Raw genomic sequence first — 15,081 nt, 5'->3', positions numbered from 1 at the left:
TAATTCGATCCTGCATGTGAGGAGAATGATGCTGGGAACGGTCCGAAGCGAGACATGGTATACATGGGATGGATTTCCTGCACGAACTCCCCAAGATTTCCGCAACTATCAAACTATTAAGATATTTTGGGATAATCATACCCCGAAAAGCTTATTTACCATGTCAATCCCCCCCCGTCAAATCATTGCAATCATTGCCATATTTCGACTGAGCAGCTTGGCAACTGATATATCCACCTACCAGGTAACTCAACACGGAGCACAAAGCTTACTATGCATTGCATGTATTGTATTCACCCTGACCGTACCAGGTTTCCGGGTCTGCTATCGCTAACGTCTGATCCTGGGTAAGTTCATAGATGTCACCTGATGTTGATATCTTACCTTTTCGGCTCTATATTAAGCCACGATTGCTGGATATGGTGCGGTAGCCAAGGATTGGATCATATTCCTGACGGTGATCCAATGGTCCGTCAAACTGACTGGGTTTAGTCATGGCCATACCGATAATACCTTCAAACCAGAACCATGGTTCCTCCAAGAGAGGACAAATATGCCACATACTCTATCTGGCAAGTCAGGCTGAAATGTATACCTGACTGACCAGCATTCTATGCATCTCTAAGTATGAAGTAGCTGCACCTAGCTATAGATTCTCTCGAGGCCTAGGTTGTCTATACCTATACCGGAAGGTAATAGGCACGGAAATGCGGATATTATTGAATTGCCAAGGGGACACTAGAAGTTTAACCATGAAGAGTGTGAACTCGTCGTGAAACTGCATATAATACAGCTTATATTAATGTAGGGTTCACCAACTAATATCTAAATGCCTAAGTAACTCAGTAGTTACCTACTAGGCATGATTATCAATACGACTTTGATTGGTTTTTTGGTAACGTTTGTTAATCAATGCCGAATACGTGTCTTGGGGAATAGTTCATACTAGCCTAGGTATGCATTAGCATTCCGGTAAATGGAACAATGACAAAGAACTCGGAGGAAAATCCGGGAACAATTGCTTTCAGAGTATCGACCCCTCATCTTGTAAGTTGGCGTATCTGAGACGGGAATGATTCAGACTAAGAGAAGGTGATTAGGCTATATCAAAGGTCTTTGTTCACAAACAGTGGTCGAGTAGTGAGAGTGATGGAAAAGGCTAAAAGAAACGGGCCAAGGCCTTTGACAAAGGATATTGGGCTTTTCTTCTTAAGCCACCACTTCTGCTGGCAATACTGTAAAATATCTCTTGTCCAAATCGTTCTAAAGCAGCTGCAAGGTAAGGTTACAACAAGTATCACCTACACGTATCACCTACACCGAGTGTGCGGATCGACATGTGCGAATTCTACGGGACATGGTTCCCATGCGGTTGTGCCACATGGAAAGGAAGCGAGTATAAGTATTGCCGTGATCGAGGTAAGGGTTGCCAAGCCAAGGAATTTAGACAGTTTGAGTGGCAGACGTTTTGTCCCCAGAGCCGCATGGCCATGAAAGGAAAGAGCCGATACGACGATAGTATCGTTCTGCCGAAATGTTGCAGCCATCTTGAAAAGGAAAAGCTGGAGGCTCTCTGCCTGAAATGCAACTCTTTAAAGGAGAACACCGAACTCCTACATTGTTACTGTCCCGAACACATGGTCTGCGTATCATCGTCATCGTCGCCGACATCGTCATCGCACACCAAGGGGGATGTGGAGAATGAGTTCGAAAAGGTTGTTCAGCTTTGGCCGTCTAACTTAAAGACAAGATACTATCGGAGGAAGCAAGACAAGACGGCCAGAGATTGTGGATGGTCTCTGTAGATATAATACCCGACACACAATAACTATAAAAGATCATGTGGTAAGGTACTATAATAGAATATTGAATAATGATACAAGTTGTGTAAATAACTAAGTTCCAACTTCAACTTCCAAGGTTGTTTTCGGGGTTACTAGTCCCGACTATAAATAAATAGGCTCGGCTCGGCCGCTTCCATGCTGATGTAACTTCAAACCTTAATGTTAGGTATTTCAAACTTGAAATTGGATAACAGACTACAACAATACATACCTACTAATTCCAAAAGTCGGCCATCGGTGCTTCGTGTACGCCGTGATCCGTGACGGCGCTAGATTTTTTATATTATGCTATTGGTTCCATCATACGCGAGCTCCTCCAAAAGGAGATTTTTCACCAATTTTGGCTATGCCGAGTAGCCGACACTCCGGGATAGTGGGTCCTACTCTTTGATTTCAAGGATTAAGCTTAGAAGGTTAAAGCTACTACCGGCGCCGTCGCACTCAGATTTGACCGTGCCATGTGAGCTAATGAATGCGGCGATACCCCAATGTACAACTCCATATGTAAATAGGGGGCAGGTACATGTAAAATACCTGTTATAGGAAATGTACTATTGGGATTCTAGATTTACTAGATTACAGCTTGATCTTATTGTTCCATGCGTAATTAGTAAACATGACTTGGGACTAATGACTCTTTTGATCTTTGGAAGAAGAATGAAACGAAAGGCGAGCCCGATCTAACTAACACATAACCTGTATAGGTTGGTATATATGTCTACCCAGGTGCCGTAGGTCTCACCATTTGTATGTTTTTCTATGTAACCTGACTTTGACTTCAATATTCTGCAGCCTCCATATCATATATACTTTTATATCATCCCAACTAGAAACGCCTCCCCCTTTGTTCACGCATGTCAGCCCTAACGGGACCCTGCATCGTACTGTCGTGCTCCCACACCTAAAACATCAACATACTTCTGCATACGTCAACTTAGTATTGTTCCATCTACGTTACGCCATACTGTGGCTGGTATCATACACCATTTACTGATCTGATACACCAAAAAGGGGAAAGGGGGGAGTAAGGATAAAAAGGAAAGAAAAGGGGTAAACCGGAAAACAGAACACAGACGACATGTCGCAACAACAAGCAGCTCGAGCAGGGCCGCCCTACGCATCTGTAATGGCAGGTGTCGGTGGAAGGCCTACGATAATACCCGATGTCCCCATCTCCGCCGTCTTCATCGCCATGTATCTCGCCTTCGCTGCTACCAACATGACCATATTCCAAATAAACAGGCGGCGAGGACACAAGTTCATCCCATCTGCCGTTATGTTTGGCTTTTGCATGGCCCGCACCACCACGCTTGTACTACGAATAGCCTGGGCTAACCGGCCGCAGAATGTCAGCCTCGGTATCGCCGCCAACATTCTGGTTAATGCTGGCATTCTCCTCATCTACATCCTCAACCTCATCTTCGCCCAGCGAATCTTACGAGCAAAGCAACCCTCTGTCGGCTGGAATAAGATCCTCCGCCTCACTTACAGGGCCTTGTTCGTGATCATCTTCTGTGTTTTGGTCATGGTCATCACCACCATCGTCTTATCCTCCTATACCTTGAATACAAACACCCTGCGAATATACCGTGACATCCAACTCACTGCTATAACCTACCTTCTGGTTTTCACGGTTCTGCCCGTTATCATCGTGGCAATTGCCTATATCCTCCCTCGCTCGCCTGCCGAGGAGACTTTTGGGCAAGGATCCACGAAGACTAAAGCTATCATTGTCTTGGTAGTCTCCTGCCTTTGCATACTCAATGCTGGTTTCAAGGCAGGAACAGCTTGGTCGCCCCCACGATTGGCCAACAACCCAGCATGGTATCATGGCAAGGCCCCGTTCTACGTCTTCAACTTCGCCGTGGAAATCGTCATTCTGCTCATCCTGACTTCGAGCAGAATCGACAGGCGATTCCACATTCCGAACGGAAGCTCGCAGCCCGGTGACTACTCTAGCCTCATCTCTAAGCATGTTGAGTCATCATCAGAGAGTGCTAAAGAGAGCGGCACGGAAAAGACGGGGGGTAGTGAGGACACGTGGGTGAATGGTGCATAGTTTCTGAGTAAGGAAAAATTGGATATATGATGAGCTCTATATGATTACGATACCTAAAAGTTGTACATATTTAGATAATGCCCTGAAACTTAGATATAAGGATGGTCTCAAAATAAGATGGCCCCTATTTCAAATCTGACTACTTCTCAAGTTTGGTGTGGCAATAACCTGTTCTAGTGATCATTAGTGATATGTTTACCCAAAGAAAGGATGATTTAGCTTATGTGGGATGTGTAAGTTTCCAGGTCCGTACGAAGTTCAAGCTAGTTGGGCTAGAGTGTTCTATTACCTAACACCTTCTGTTGATCTGCTTACAAACAATCATATGAAGATGGCGCTGATGGATAGTACTTACTCGGTGTGTAAGGCATCTATGAATCTCATTATCAGAGGTAATCTTCCTCATGTTGTGAGAATCTTGATACCCCTACCTAAGTAAGTGCTCAAGACACGCCGGTGCCCACCATCATTTTGCCCTATTCCAATAGAGTAGCCCCTAAACTAAGTGCCTCACTAATGCACACTTAAAATTAAGAATGAACAGGTGGCGCTTTTCATTGTAAATTGTTGGTATCAGGTAATTCTCAATAGGCTAATGCTTTGAGTGATGCTATTCCCAAGTATGAACCCCGACATGTTGGGAGTGTACAATAATCTATACCTATCGCCACCTCACAGTCTGATATCCGCAAATGTCCCAACCACACTATTCACATCCCAGTCCTCTAAATTGGCTGCCTCCCACTCGGCCTGTAGATATTGTAAAATAGCCCAAACCTGGTAAAACTCCAAATCGCTCTCTTCATCGTGGTCGGGACTGAATCTTCCATGCGTCCACTCGCCGCCGTTTTCCCAACTAAAGCGAAGCACGCGAACAAGAAAACGAGCCCCGTGATCGAGGACGGACCAGTTGGTCTTGTTCGGAATGGTAGAGTTTGCGTATTTAGGCACCTCGAACGCGTTGGTGGACCTACACCACCCCATCAGCTCGTCGCAATCAATCTCCTCGAGATCTGTCGTGGCTTCAAGATAATCGTTTTGGTACTCGGTGAAGAACGGCTTCACAAAGTCACTGTCCAAGATTTCCCGCACGAAATGCTTCGTGTCAACGTCGAAGTTAAGCCACTCGCAGAGGTAGTCATAAAGCTGTTGGAGAGCTGTAAGTCGCTCCCGAGGAATCGCTTTACTGGCTGCCATGAGGCAGGTAGGGGTGTGTGCTTTTTCTTTTTCTTCGGCAGATGGGTAAGGGTTGGGATTTGTTGTGGTATCAAAGCTAGTAGATATAACCAATAGAGAATATGAAAAAGAAAAAGAAAGAAGGTATTGTCGTATTGTCCTGCAACAGGTGTGATGACTCGGTGAAGTGACACGAGGAACTAAGCATTGCTGCACGATCGCGGGGGGCTTATCACCTTCGTACCACATACACCACGTGCGTGAAGCCAGATAGATCCAATCATCTCCCTTGCCGAGCTGCACAATGATTGCATCGGTAAACTTGGAGGTATCTTTTTATGCGGGAAGGCAGGCGGGCAAGCAAGCAAGCAAGCAAAAAAAGCAAAGGGTAAAAATGGTAGCAGGCCAAAACCAAAAGAGCCGAAAAAGCAAAATCCAAATAGATACCCATCTATACCTAGACAGGTAAACTAATCATTATGAATATGAAATTCTAATTGATAATGTGATGATGCTCTTTTGGATCCACCTTGCTATGCTCGCCGCCGTGTGGCTCTCTATGAAGCTCTTGGTAAATGCTGGTAGGTCGTTCCGGTCTGATATACTGAGAGACAACTTGTGTGAAACTGGAAGTCGAGGCACGCTTTCTATCAAGAGATGGCCGTCGAAGAATGCCCTGGTCTGCCCATCTTTGCCTTTTGCCTCCGTGTCGACACTGGCAAGATGGTTCTCCCAGCGTGTCAATGGCTGGCAGGCGTTCTTCTAGATCACGATAGGAAGCAGAGTTTCTCCAACTCTTCCTGTTGTTGTTGGTGTAAGTTTCGGTACCTAGGGGGCGGTCATGGTGACGGTCGTGGTCGTAATCGTCCCTCGGTGCTGATGTGCTCGCATAACTGGTAGAACATACATTTGACTTGGCGTTCTCAGGTCTGAGTTGAGCTGGGCATCCTAAGCTATGTCTTCGATTCGGTTGGTGTTGGTGTTCCACTCCTTGACTATGACCATCACATCGGGCTCCATGTCCAATGCTCGAGCATGACCTTCTCCTATCTTTCCTATCTGTAGGAGAAACCGTCTCAGAATCTGGAAATTTGGTCGTGTAGTCAGGCTGGCCAAGCAAACTAGTCCGATTTCCCAAATCCTGCGTCAAACTCTTCCATATCTGCTGACGAAGAGCCAGATCTGTGGCGATCTCTTGTTCCAGGAAGTGCCGGAAGTCAGAATACTGCTGAGGATCAATACGAGGGTCAGTGGCCAATCGGTAGGATTGCCTCCGCCGCCGCACCGTATCCGGGGAGCAAGCGCGATGGTTGACTGGACTATCCCGAGACTCCAATATGCGGAGAGCTTTCTCTCTCTCATCCAGTAACTCAGGCTCGTCTATTGACACGGATGATTCCATAGCTTTGGCGAGTGATGTTCTATTGAAAGAAGAGGGGAATACTTGACCAAGTGGACGAGCGCGAGGTAGGTTTGTTTCCAGACATGACCATCGCCGTCCATCGAGAATCTGGTTTGACGATGGGCCGGACGTGGAATCTGTATCATCTGGCACTGACACATTGGCCATCTTGTTGAGTTCCGCCCTCAACTGCATTTGGTAGAGAGATACCGAAGGGTATCTGCTGCTATGACTATGTCGATGAGGCTTCAGCTTGCCATCGGGATCCGATGCTCTCTTATTCTTCGCACCACATTGGCAAGTCGTCGGTCTATGACCTGAAGCAGTTGTCTCGGTGGCCGTCTGCTGAACTGGCGCCGCCCTTGATCCATTTTCCTTCGGAGGTGGTGTATCATCACCTTTGAACTTTGCCCGCAGACGGTGAAAGAATCTTCGTAAACCACGGGGAGGTGGTTTTGACGACGATGGTGCGGGTGCATCTCCATGATGAGACGGAGGGCTTCTCCGCTTCCACAGAGATGTAAATAACCCCGGCATTTGCTCGAAAATGCTGAGATTACATACGAGGGTGGTTGTGTGTTGTGGGTTCGTAGCGCACGTAAATGCGAATCCCAAGAATCTACTCGAAGTGAAACATTTGACAGTTGTCTTGGGCCGGGCTAGGTACCATGGATGAGAATTTCAGTGATATCAGGCCAAAGACCGATCAGAACACTATGGCCTCTGAAGAAATGCCCGGGAGCATCAATCTGTGTATTGAGTCTTTGCGGGTAGGTAAGAATCGGAAGAATTTATGGTTTTACTATGGCGATAAGACTCATGCTATATGGTGTACTACGAAGTGCCAGCAAAACTCTCACACGTCTAAGTACGCGCCATTCACTCCAATGCTTACAAGAAAAAGGTATAAATTCGATATCATACCTACCTAAGGTACTATGAGATGGACAGAGTCCGACAGACTGAGAAAGAAACTTCTTATAGTGTAATGCCACGGGTTGTTGTGACTCAGTCTGATAGTTCAGGTAAGTGGCGTTTAACTGTTCTTAGTCTGTGCTTGATTGTGTGTAGAAGTATAGTTTGACTTCTGCTTATTAAGTATTACTTGGTGGGCATAAGGCCGGGAGAATAGGATTAATAGTGCTGGGAGGGGTGGTATGTGTCTTAATGTCTTGATAAGCTTACATATTGTATACCAGCATCCTATAGTCTATGGATAATGACCCCCCTTTTGTCTGGTCGTTCATAGTAGAATTTCAATTTCTTGTCATATGAATAGGGGTAGCGTTATTGTGGGCATTATTCAACTCTGTATACCCGGAATATATCGGGATGATGAGATTTCAAGAGAGGAGTAGGTTAAGGTTAGTTGTTTGTAAAACAATGAGGCGTATACATCTTGTATTGCATGAGAAGTGGGGAAATTCCTTCCTCTTTTAATGCGTGTAGTCGAGATCATTGTCTCTGTCATTGTCTACTAGGTACCTTGAGACAGTACGTGAGTTCATAACATACAAGCATGCAAGTAACAAGACTAGGAGACGACAAGTTGGAAAGAATCCTGTTTGAGTTAGAAGACTACCAGATTTCCCATGGATCCCTCTTGAAAATACCCCGTGCTCTCACAGATCTTGAGTCAGCCGTGGCTGTGGCCCATCCAATTGGCGTCAGCGTTGTTCCCACGAGGTTTCCTCGTCTACATTTTGAACACGCTCAAGATATTCAACCATTTTTCAACGAGCTATACATGAGTGTAAGCGAAGATTATGACTGGCTTGAATCCATTATTCGTCCGTTGGGAGAGGTGGATGAACATGTGGGGAAGCTATGGTCGATATGGGAACGGGTAAGGGAGAAGGGCGAGGTGCAACCATTGCGGTGCGGAATTTTCAGGAGTGATTACATGCTCCACTACAATCAAAAGAGTACAGAAGGGCAGCACGGCATATATACGGATCCAAGTGACCAGGTGGATCGATCAGTATTGGACTCGGAGCTTAAGCAGGTGGAATTCAACACCTATTCGTGCGCTGGGGGAACTCACGCCAATATCGTGGCAAATATGCATCGCTATCTCATACATAAAGGGGTTCACGAAACCGCTTCTCTCCCAGCAAACAGCTCACTCATGTCTATCGTAGAGGCACTAGCTGTCGCACATCAAGCATATGGACCACCAATATCGCAGACGTGCCAGGCAGCTATACTCATGACGGTACAGCCGAACAATGTTAATATTTGCGATGAACGGCCTATTGAGTATGCCCTGTTGGAGAGAAAGCCCCCTATTATGCTCTTTCGTGTTTGTTTTGGTGGTGCAGTCCTACAAAAATGCAGACTGGGCCCGAATCGTGAACTACTCTTCCAGCTGACCCCGGAGACCGTGCCTATCGAGATTTCGGTTGTGTACCAGCGAGCTGGGTACGACTCTCACGAGTACGACCAAAAAGGAATCGATGCTCGCCTCCTGCTCGAGATTTCGCGCGCAATCAAGTGCCCGACCATATTATCTCATATGGCAGGCTTCAAAAAGGTGCAACAAGCACTCACCAGGCCTGGAGTATTAGAGCGGTTCTTGAGTTCTGAGAAAGCTGTTGGTACTCTACGTCACACGTTTATGCCACAGTTTCCCATGGATCCACCAGAAGACGGAGACGGTGATGGAATAATGATTGAAAAAATAACCCGCGATAGAAAAGAGGCCACCAATTACGTTCTGAAGCCATCGCTCGAAGGAGGGGGGCATAACATCTACGGAGCTGACATCCCGGACTTTCTCGACACGGTCCCGAGAGAAGCGCGAAGCAAATATATCTTGATGGAAAAAATACATCCTATTCCAATGCATGGTGTTTTGGTATCTCCTGAATCGACTTTTCAAGGTCCGGTTGTTTCTGAGTTGGGCGTGCTTGGTACATGTCTATGGCGACGAAAAGGGGGGTCAGGGGAGAGGCCTCAAATTTTGGAAAGCTCAGGGGCTGGTTGGACATTCAAAACAAAATCCAAACATGTAGAAGAAATGAGCGTGGTCAAGGGCTACGGGTGTTTTGACTGTCCATCCCTCTTCTGAATATATTCTTGATATACTTAGGCGTCTAAGTTAGGTTTTCTTCATGAACACATCCATGATCTATGATAGCATGTATGTGCTACCCTACATATGCTCCCCGCATTACTCTATATTACATCACATTCAAGCCATCACTGCATCTCAGCATCATATATTTTATATCTTATATTTCATTAAAAGAACTGTCTGAAGGCTTGGGATCCTTCACACAAGGAGCAGTTAAAGCCCACCAACCTACACACTTGACAGAATAATATCATAGGTATGTGAATTATGTTATCCCCTTTTCTTTTTCTAGCTGCGACGCTTGGCGAGGCAGTTGCGCAAGCCAGCTTTCCTGTGGTCCTCAACAGTACATTCGCGAACACCGGCCCGCGGAATGTTCGCATTGACACGGGCACCTATGGTCCACCGGTAGAGGAGTACCATTATTTCTACGACCAGTGGCCTATCGGGTTAGCCGTGTCCAAAACCGGCCGAGTATTCACCTGCTACACACGCGGAACATATGCATATACTCTCGGCGAAGTCACAAATGAGACAGCCGAGGTGGCCTATCCTAGCCTAGAGTTGAACACACCACCTCTTGGGCTTTACGATACAGTTAATGGCGTCACTTTCGGCAGCAACGACGCAAGCCATTTCGTCAGCGTTCAAGCGCTATATGTGACACCTGACGACACGCTTTGGGTACTAGATACGGGACGTTCGACTATCAATCAGTCGGGGGCTATTACTATACCATACGCTGCTCCGGGCGGTCCAAAATTGGTGGCGGTGAACCTGACGACGAATCGCATACAGAAGACGTATACCCTGCCGCCCAATGTTCATTTTCCGGACTCATATATGAACGACCTACGATTTGATCTAAGGACTAACGCCACTGACTCTGGCGGCGGAATCGTATACATCGTCGATAGTAGCAACGAAGGGAGAACTGGGTTCATCATGGTCGATTTGGTCACCGGGGAGAGTTGGAGACAGCTCAACCAACATCCTAGCACTCAGGTAGTATCTCAGGATGTACCCAGCTATCAGGGGCTGCCCTTTTATCTACGTCAAAAGGGGCATCCACTGGGCTTTCAGGAGGAAGGCCTTGACGGCGCCGAGCTGGATCAATATGGGGAGGTGCAGTACATGGATCACATCGGCCGAACAGTAATTAACGAGCAACATAGGTCATGTATTACTCGGCGCTGACTACCGATTATTTATATTCGATAGAGACACAATATCTACGTACTAACCCAAACCTAGACCCATTGGCGAATAAACGAGCTTTCGACAACGTCAAAACACTAGGCCAAAGAGGGGGGAACGCCAACGGATTTGCAGGGGATAGTCTTGGTAATGTGTATATGCTAATGCCAGAGCACAATGCCATATATATGTATAAGTACGTGATGCCCTACTCTCGGTCCCTACCTTATTAGGGTTACCTATCGCTAACGTCATCCATAGTTATTCAACGCAGTTAACCATGCCATACGTCAGAGATCCTCGCATTATTTGGCCTGATAGTGCTAACGTGGGCTGGGACGGATATCTCTACTTTACGGTTAACCAACTACCTTACCAGGCTGACTGGAATAATGGCGTCGAGGGACGTTCATATCCGGGACTCATACTGAGATCGAAACTGCCGAATGGTGCCAGCAAGAACACACTTCTCATATAAGTGAGTTCGTTAGTTCTTGTCATCCATGTATTTTGGTGCAAGTATTTATATAATTATTCAAAGACATTATAAAATAATATGATCTCAAAGCACACATACTGAGCCATACTTTTCAATACGACTTTGCTGACTTACGCAACCCGATCACGGAAACCCTGCATGTACTTATTTAACCCATTGTAGAGGGTTTTCAGCTACTAATGTAAATAGCTACTAGATAGGCGCCTACTAGGCAGACAAGTCGGCAAACATGCAGGCAGGCAGGCAGGCACGTTGTTAGGCAGATTAGCATGCAGGTTGGTATGCAGCCAATAGGCGCAGTGTCCCTGACTTGCCCCATACCGCTAATGAGGCACATTATATTTCGTAGAGTCGAGTCAGTTCAACATTATATCAGTACCAAAATCTCCTCAGTTAGACACGATGCCGGCAGGTGATGGTTCGTGGATCGCCCCGGATGGCGAATATCAAGACCTGGCACGAGATCTGTGCGGGTCAGACCCGAGATTGCGCTGGCCAGATGAGAAAATGACAAGATATGGAGTCTTTTGGCCGAATCGGGAATGTCGCGTGATAGTGCTTGAATGGCAAGAGAATGAGTCCAATGGACAAGCATCTGCGACTTTGGTCCGACGCGAGTTTAATGATTCTGAGACGCTGCGGCTATATCTAAACAGTCAGTCGAAAACCCAAGGCAACAGTGTCTATATCGTCGAAGGTGCCAATCACGATTTCGTCGGCGTTCTGGGTCCGTATTTCGGCCTACACCCGTCTATTTTTATAGACTATGAAAGAATCACCACGGTTGCCGTGCCACCAGACCGAGGTCAGTCGAGTTTGCTAGCTTCGAGCCATGCCAGCAGGGGCTACTTATGCATGAGCTATCAAGAAATGGTTTTGTTGCCGGAACCGATCCGTGACAAATTTCGAGCTCGGTGTCCGGACACAGCACGAATCATCCGGACCACAAGACTCAATGGGACGTTCGGCAGCGCAGGAATCATCCACCGGAGGTGCGTCTTCTGGAGCCGAGCTAGATCAGCTAATAGCGGATGGGACAGTAGGTTCTTTTGCCCTCTTCCTCTTGTCAGGTCTTCTTTCTAAGTTGATATACATCAGGTATCGTAATGTGTGACCCCCCAATCCGTAGGATCAAAATCTTAGATGATGGTCCTATGAAGGGCCTCGTAGTCCCAGTCACCCCAGGGCTTCCAGGGGATGGTTATATCGACTTCGTTCCACTTGATGCTCAAGTGCGGTGCCGCCGAGGACCGCCGAGGACATCAATCGCCAATGACATGCTCTTCTACCTCACTACACACCATAACCTCGTAGATATGTCGAGACCGGAATCGGTGTCTCTATTCCTCAAAAAAATCATCGCGAGCCACTACACAAAGCATTTCGACTATCTTAGAAAGAACGTGATGGAAACTTTGCGAGGCATGGGTCGTCAATCTAACTTTGCTCGCTTCGACTTGTCGGCGGTGGAGGCGAATTGGAGCGATACCCAGACACTAGAGCGACGGCTCGGTCACTTTTTTATAGACCTGGAGGAAGTACTCGTTCAGCTTCGCGTTCCACTTGAGCCACCCGACTTCAACCAGATCAGCTCATGGCAAGATGTCGATGTTGACTTCCGCTTTTTATATCACCGCTTCAGTTGGATTAGGCAGTCAGTAGACAGAGCTAACTCTTCTATTACTGGTCTCGTCAGCATTGCCGGAAACAGACAGGCATTCAGAGAACAGCAGCTCTCGTTGCTAACAGCAGAAAGGTCGAGGAATCTGACCTTTATCGGCCTAGTCTTTGTTCCATTGTCGGTGATTTCGTCTTTATTCAGCATGTCGGAGCCTTACGGTCCCGGACAAGAGAAATTCTGGTTGTACTTTGCCATTTCAATACCCGTCGCCATCTTTGTTCTGGTTATTTACTCCATTTCCGATTCTCTGGTAGATGTGAGTAGATCAATGTTGGATTTCGTTCTAAATCTATTTCAAAGGAGACCGTCGCACAGCTCGAAGCAATCGGCAGACAAGATGGCCTAAAGCTCAGTTCTGTTTAAGGGGGGTGTGGAGAATAGCCGCAAAACTGGGTCACCATCATGTCTACAAATTAGAGTGAATAGCCCCTTTTCAGGGGATGATTTTGATTCAGTTAGCAAAACAAGTCTTGCGAAGAACATCAGTGAACACGCTTAATATACCAACACACTTAATAAACTAACCATTAGCCCATATGTTTAATACCTCTAGTCCAGTAGAAAGCTCCATTCCCTATTGTTTCATCCCTGGATTTTATCCAAGGTTGCTTGTGTCGATTCTTTGCTAACCGACTGATCCGAGATACGGGACGGCACATAAACAATTCCCATCAGCGGAGTCCCTAGTTCGCGAGTCTCTTCACCGGAGTAGGAACCTAATTCTTGCAGTGATCTCGATGGACCGTACACCCCAGGCGCCTGGGGAAGATCTCCAGAGATATCGGCGGGGAGGTCAAGGAACACCTCATTACCGAATCGCAAAGCGACAAAGTCATACTCCGACCTAAGGCGAAGGAGAATCGCGAGCAACAAGTCGCGGTCTGACTCCGAGAGAGTCACATCATCCACCTTATCAGTCAGGTATTCGTGCATGTATCCAATTCCTTCGCCATCGCCGCGACAGCCTACCTCGGCGATAGCACTCGGCCCGTCAGGAAGTTTGGCAACCGCGTTCCGGAAGTCGCGTACGAACTGATCCGGAATACGTTCCTTTCGCATGCCGACGATTTCATTACCGCCATGGACGAAATATCGCCGCACCAACGACTTAGCGTACCGCACCGCATGGTGAGTTAGATCTGAAAGGCTGGAGACGCCATAGTGCTCCGGCTTAAGAAACAGGCAACTACCACGCCTTTCGTCGTGCAGAATAGCAATGTAAAGCACATGTCGATGGCCATTGGCGAGCGGTGGTAAATCATCTTCACCCGCGAAGAGGTCAACCCCGCCCGTACAGCCTGAGGCGCTTTGCCGTTTGAGGTGGCTGCTAGTCCGTAATCTGCCAATGCCCCGGAAGTACGCTGATAGTCGACCATGGGGATCACGACATACAAAAGCACCAGCTCGAAATGTCTGGTTGCGCTCCACGGCTATGGATGTCAGGTACCACATGATGCCTGTTACCTGGCGAGCGTGCTCAGCCGCAGAGATTTCACGTCGCACATATGATAACACCTCGTCAGCCCCCCAAGGCTGGCATAATATTGCTCGCACATCTTCGGCTCCTTGTGCGATAAGGCCGCGGATCTCGGGCTCGCGAGCGGATAATTTAATCGTGTGTAAATATTGGGAAAAATAATCCATGTGTGAAATAAATTGTCATAGCAGCCTTAAGCTATTATAAGCTATTATTAATAAAAAATGAGCAACACTAAATCCGCAGTAGGAGTACATGCATTTCGTCCCCAGTGCTACTTGATCTCCCACACAAATTAGGTGCGCGCACAAGTACCTCTGCCACACCCAATTCAACGCCATACCAAATCCACTTCAACCCATCCAAACAATTTTTTGAAAATCCCAAAAGACATCCGTCCTTGTCGCCTCGACAAGACGAATTGATTGATATATGTCTCAGATCTCCAATAATTGTATTGATTAAGATTTTAATTGATCTTTGATTGATCTCTTCGGGCGCTACTGTATCAAGTCTTCAATCAAGGTGGTAACGTAGGTGGCCCATGCACGGTACTGGTTGCAACTTCAACCATGGATAACTCTTGCAATAGAGCAGCTGCAATCGTGCAACCGGAATCAATTTACTCCTTGAATGGAGCCCTTCAAATTGTTGGCTTCAATCAAGAATT

At 46.9% G+C, this 15,081-nt stretch overlaps 6 protein-coding genes across 6 annotated transcripts; 3 read left to right on the top strand and 3 right to left on the bottom strand.

Annotated features, from left to right (window-relative positions):
* Positions 1-2,425: 2,425 nt before the first annotated feature.
* Positions 2,426-4,043, top strand: GGS25DRAFT_472953 (uncharacterized protein). Its single transcript, XM_049259495.1, has 2 exons — positions 2,426-2,591; positions 2,856-4,043. Exon 2 carries the CDS (start codon positions 2,923-2,925, stop codon positions 3,901-3,903), a length of 981 nt encoding a protein of 326 aa, XP_049122078.1. The 5' UTR covers positions 2,426-2,591; positions 2,856-2,922; the 3' UTR covers positions 3,904-4,043.
* Positions 4,044-4,448: 405 nt separating this feature from the next.
* GGS25DRAFT_472952 (uncharacterized protein) lies at positions 4,449-5,325 on the bottom strand. The gene has a single exon (XM_049259494.1). It carries the CDS (start codon positions 5,098-5,100, stop codon positions 4,576-4,578), a length of 525 nt encoding a protein of 174 aa, XP_049122077.1. The 5' UTR covers positions 5,101-5,325; the 3' UTR covers positions 4,449-4,575.
* A 247-nt stretch (positions 5,326-5,572) lies between these two features.
* GGS25DRAFT_517591 (uncharacterized protein) lies at positions 5,573-7,018 on the bottom strand (the record flags this gene model as incomplete). The annotated part of the gene is made up of 1 exon (XM_049263413.1): positions 5,573-7,018. The coding sequence occupies one exon, from the start codon at positions 7,016-7,018 to the stop codon at positions 5,573-5,575; it is 1,446 nt and encodes a 481-aa protein (XP_049122076.1).
* Positions 7,019-7,424: 406 nt separating this feature from the next.
* GGS25DRAFT_512650 (glutathione synthase) lies at positions 7,425-9,551 on the top strand (the record flags this gene model as incomplete). Its single annotated transcript, XM_049262799.1, has 2 exons — positions 7,425-7,506; positions 8,020-9,551. The coding sequence occupies 2 exons, from the start codon at positions 7,425-7,427 to the stop codon at positions 9,549-9,551; spliced, it is 1,614 nt and encodes a 537-aa protein (XP_049122075.1).
* A 1,686-nt stretch (positions 9,552-11,237) lies between these two features.
* GGS25DRAFT_64223 (uncharacterized protein) lies at positions 11,238-13,356 on the top strand. The gene is made up of 2 exons (XM_049265925.1): positions 11,238-12,292; positions 12,352-13,356. Exons 1-2 carry the CDS (start codon positions 11,656-11,658, stop codon positions 13,278-13,280), a joined length of 1,566 nt encoding a protein of 521 aa, XP_049122074.1. The 5' UTR covers positions 11,238-11,655; the 3' UTR covers positions 13,281-13,356.
* A 14-nt stretch (positions 13,357-13,370) lies between these two features.
* On the bottom strand, positions 13,371-14,874 carry GGS25DRAFT_64238 (uncharacterized protein). Its single transcript, XM_049265926.1, has 3 exons — positions 14,671-14,874; positions 13,460-14,609; positions 13,371-13,403 (listed from the first exon to the last, which is right to left on the bottom strand). Exon 2 carries the CDS (start codon positions 14,576-14,578, stop codon positions 13,517-13,519), a length of 1,062 nt encoding a protein of 353 aa, XP_049122073.1. The 5' UTR covers positions 14,579-14,609; positions 14,671-14,874; the 3' UTR covers positions 13,371-13,403; positions 13,460-13,516.
* Positions 14,875-15,081: the final 207 nt, after the last annotated feature.

Source organism: Hypoxylon fragiforme (genome assembly GCF_022984875.1).
Source record: "Hypoxylon fragiforme strain CBS 206.31 chromosome Unknown GGS25scaffold_1, whole genome shotgun sequence".
NCBI lineage: Eukaryota > Fungi > Ascomycota > Sordariomycetes > Xylariales > Hypoxylaceae > Hypoxylon > Hypoxylon fragiforme.
The sequence above is the reverse complement of the archived record's forward strand: the minus strand, read 5'-3'. Positions and strand labels throughout refer to the sequence as shown.

Excerpts from the sequence above, each read along its gene's own strand:
- GGS25DRAFT_472953 (XM_049259495.1), top strand. The coding sequence starts at position 2,923 with ATGTCGCAACAACAAGCAGCTCGAGCAGGGCCGCCCTACGCATCTGTA.
- GGS25DRAFT_472952 (XM_049259494.1), bottom strand. The coding sequence starts at position 5,100 with ATGGCAGCCAGTAAAGCGATTCCTCGGGAGCGACTTACAGCTCTCCAA.
- GGS25DRAFT_64223 (XM_049265925.1), top strand. The coding sequence starts at position 11,656 with ATGCCGGCAGGTGATGGTTCGTGGATCGCCCCGGATGGCGAATATCAA. Across the intron at positions 12,293-12,351 it reads AGCTAATAGCGGATGGGACA|GTATCGTAATGTGTGACCCC; the intron begins GTAGGTTCTTTT and ends GATATACATCAG.
- GGS25DRAFT_64238 (XM_049265926.1), bottom strand. The coding sequence starts at position 14,578 with ATGGATTATTTTTCCCAATATTTACACACGATTAAATTATCCGCTCGC.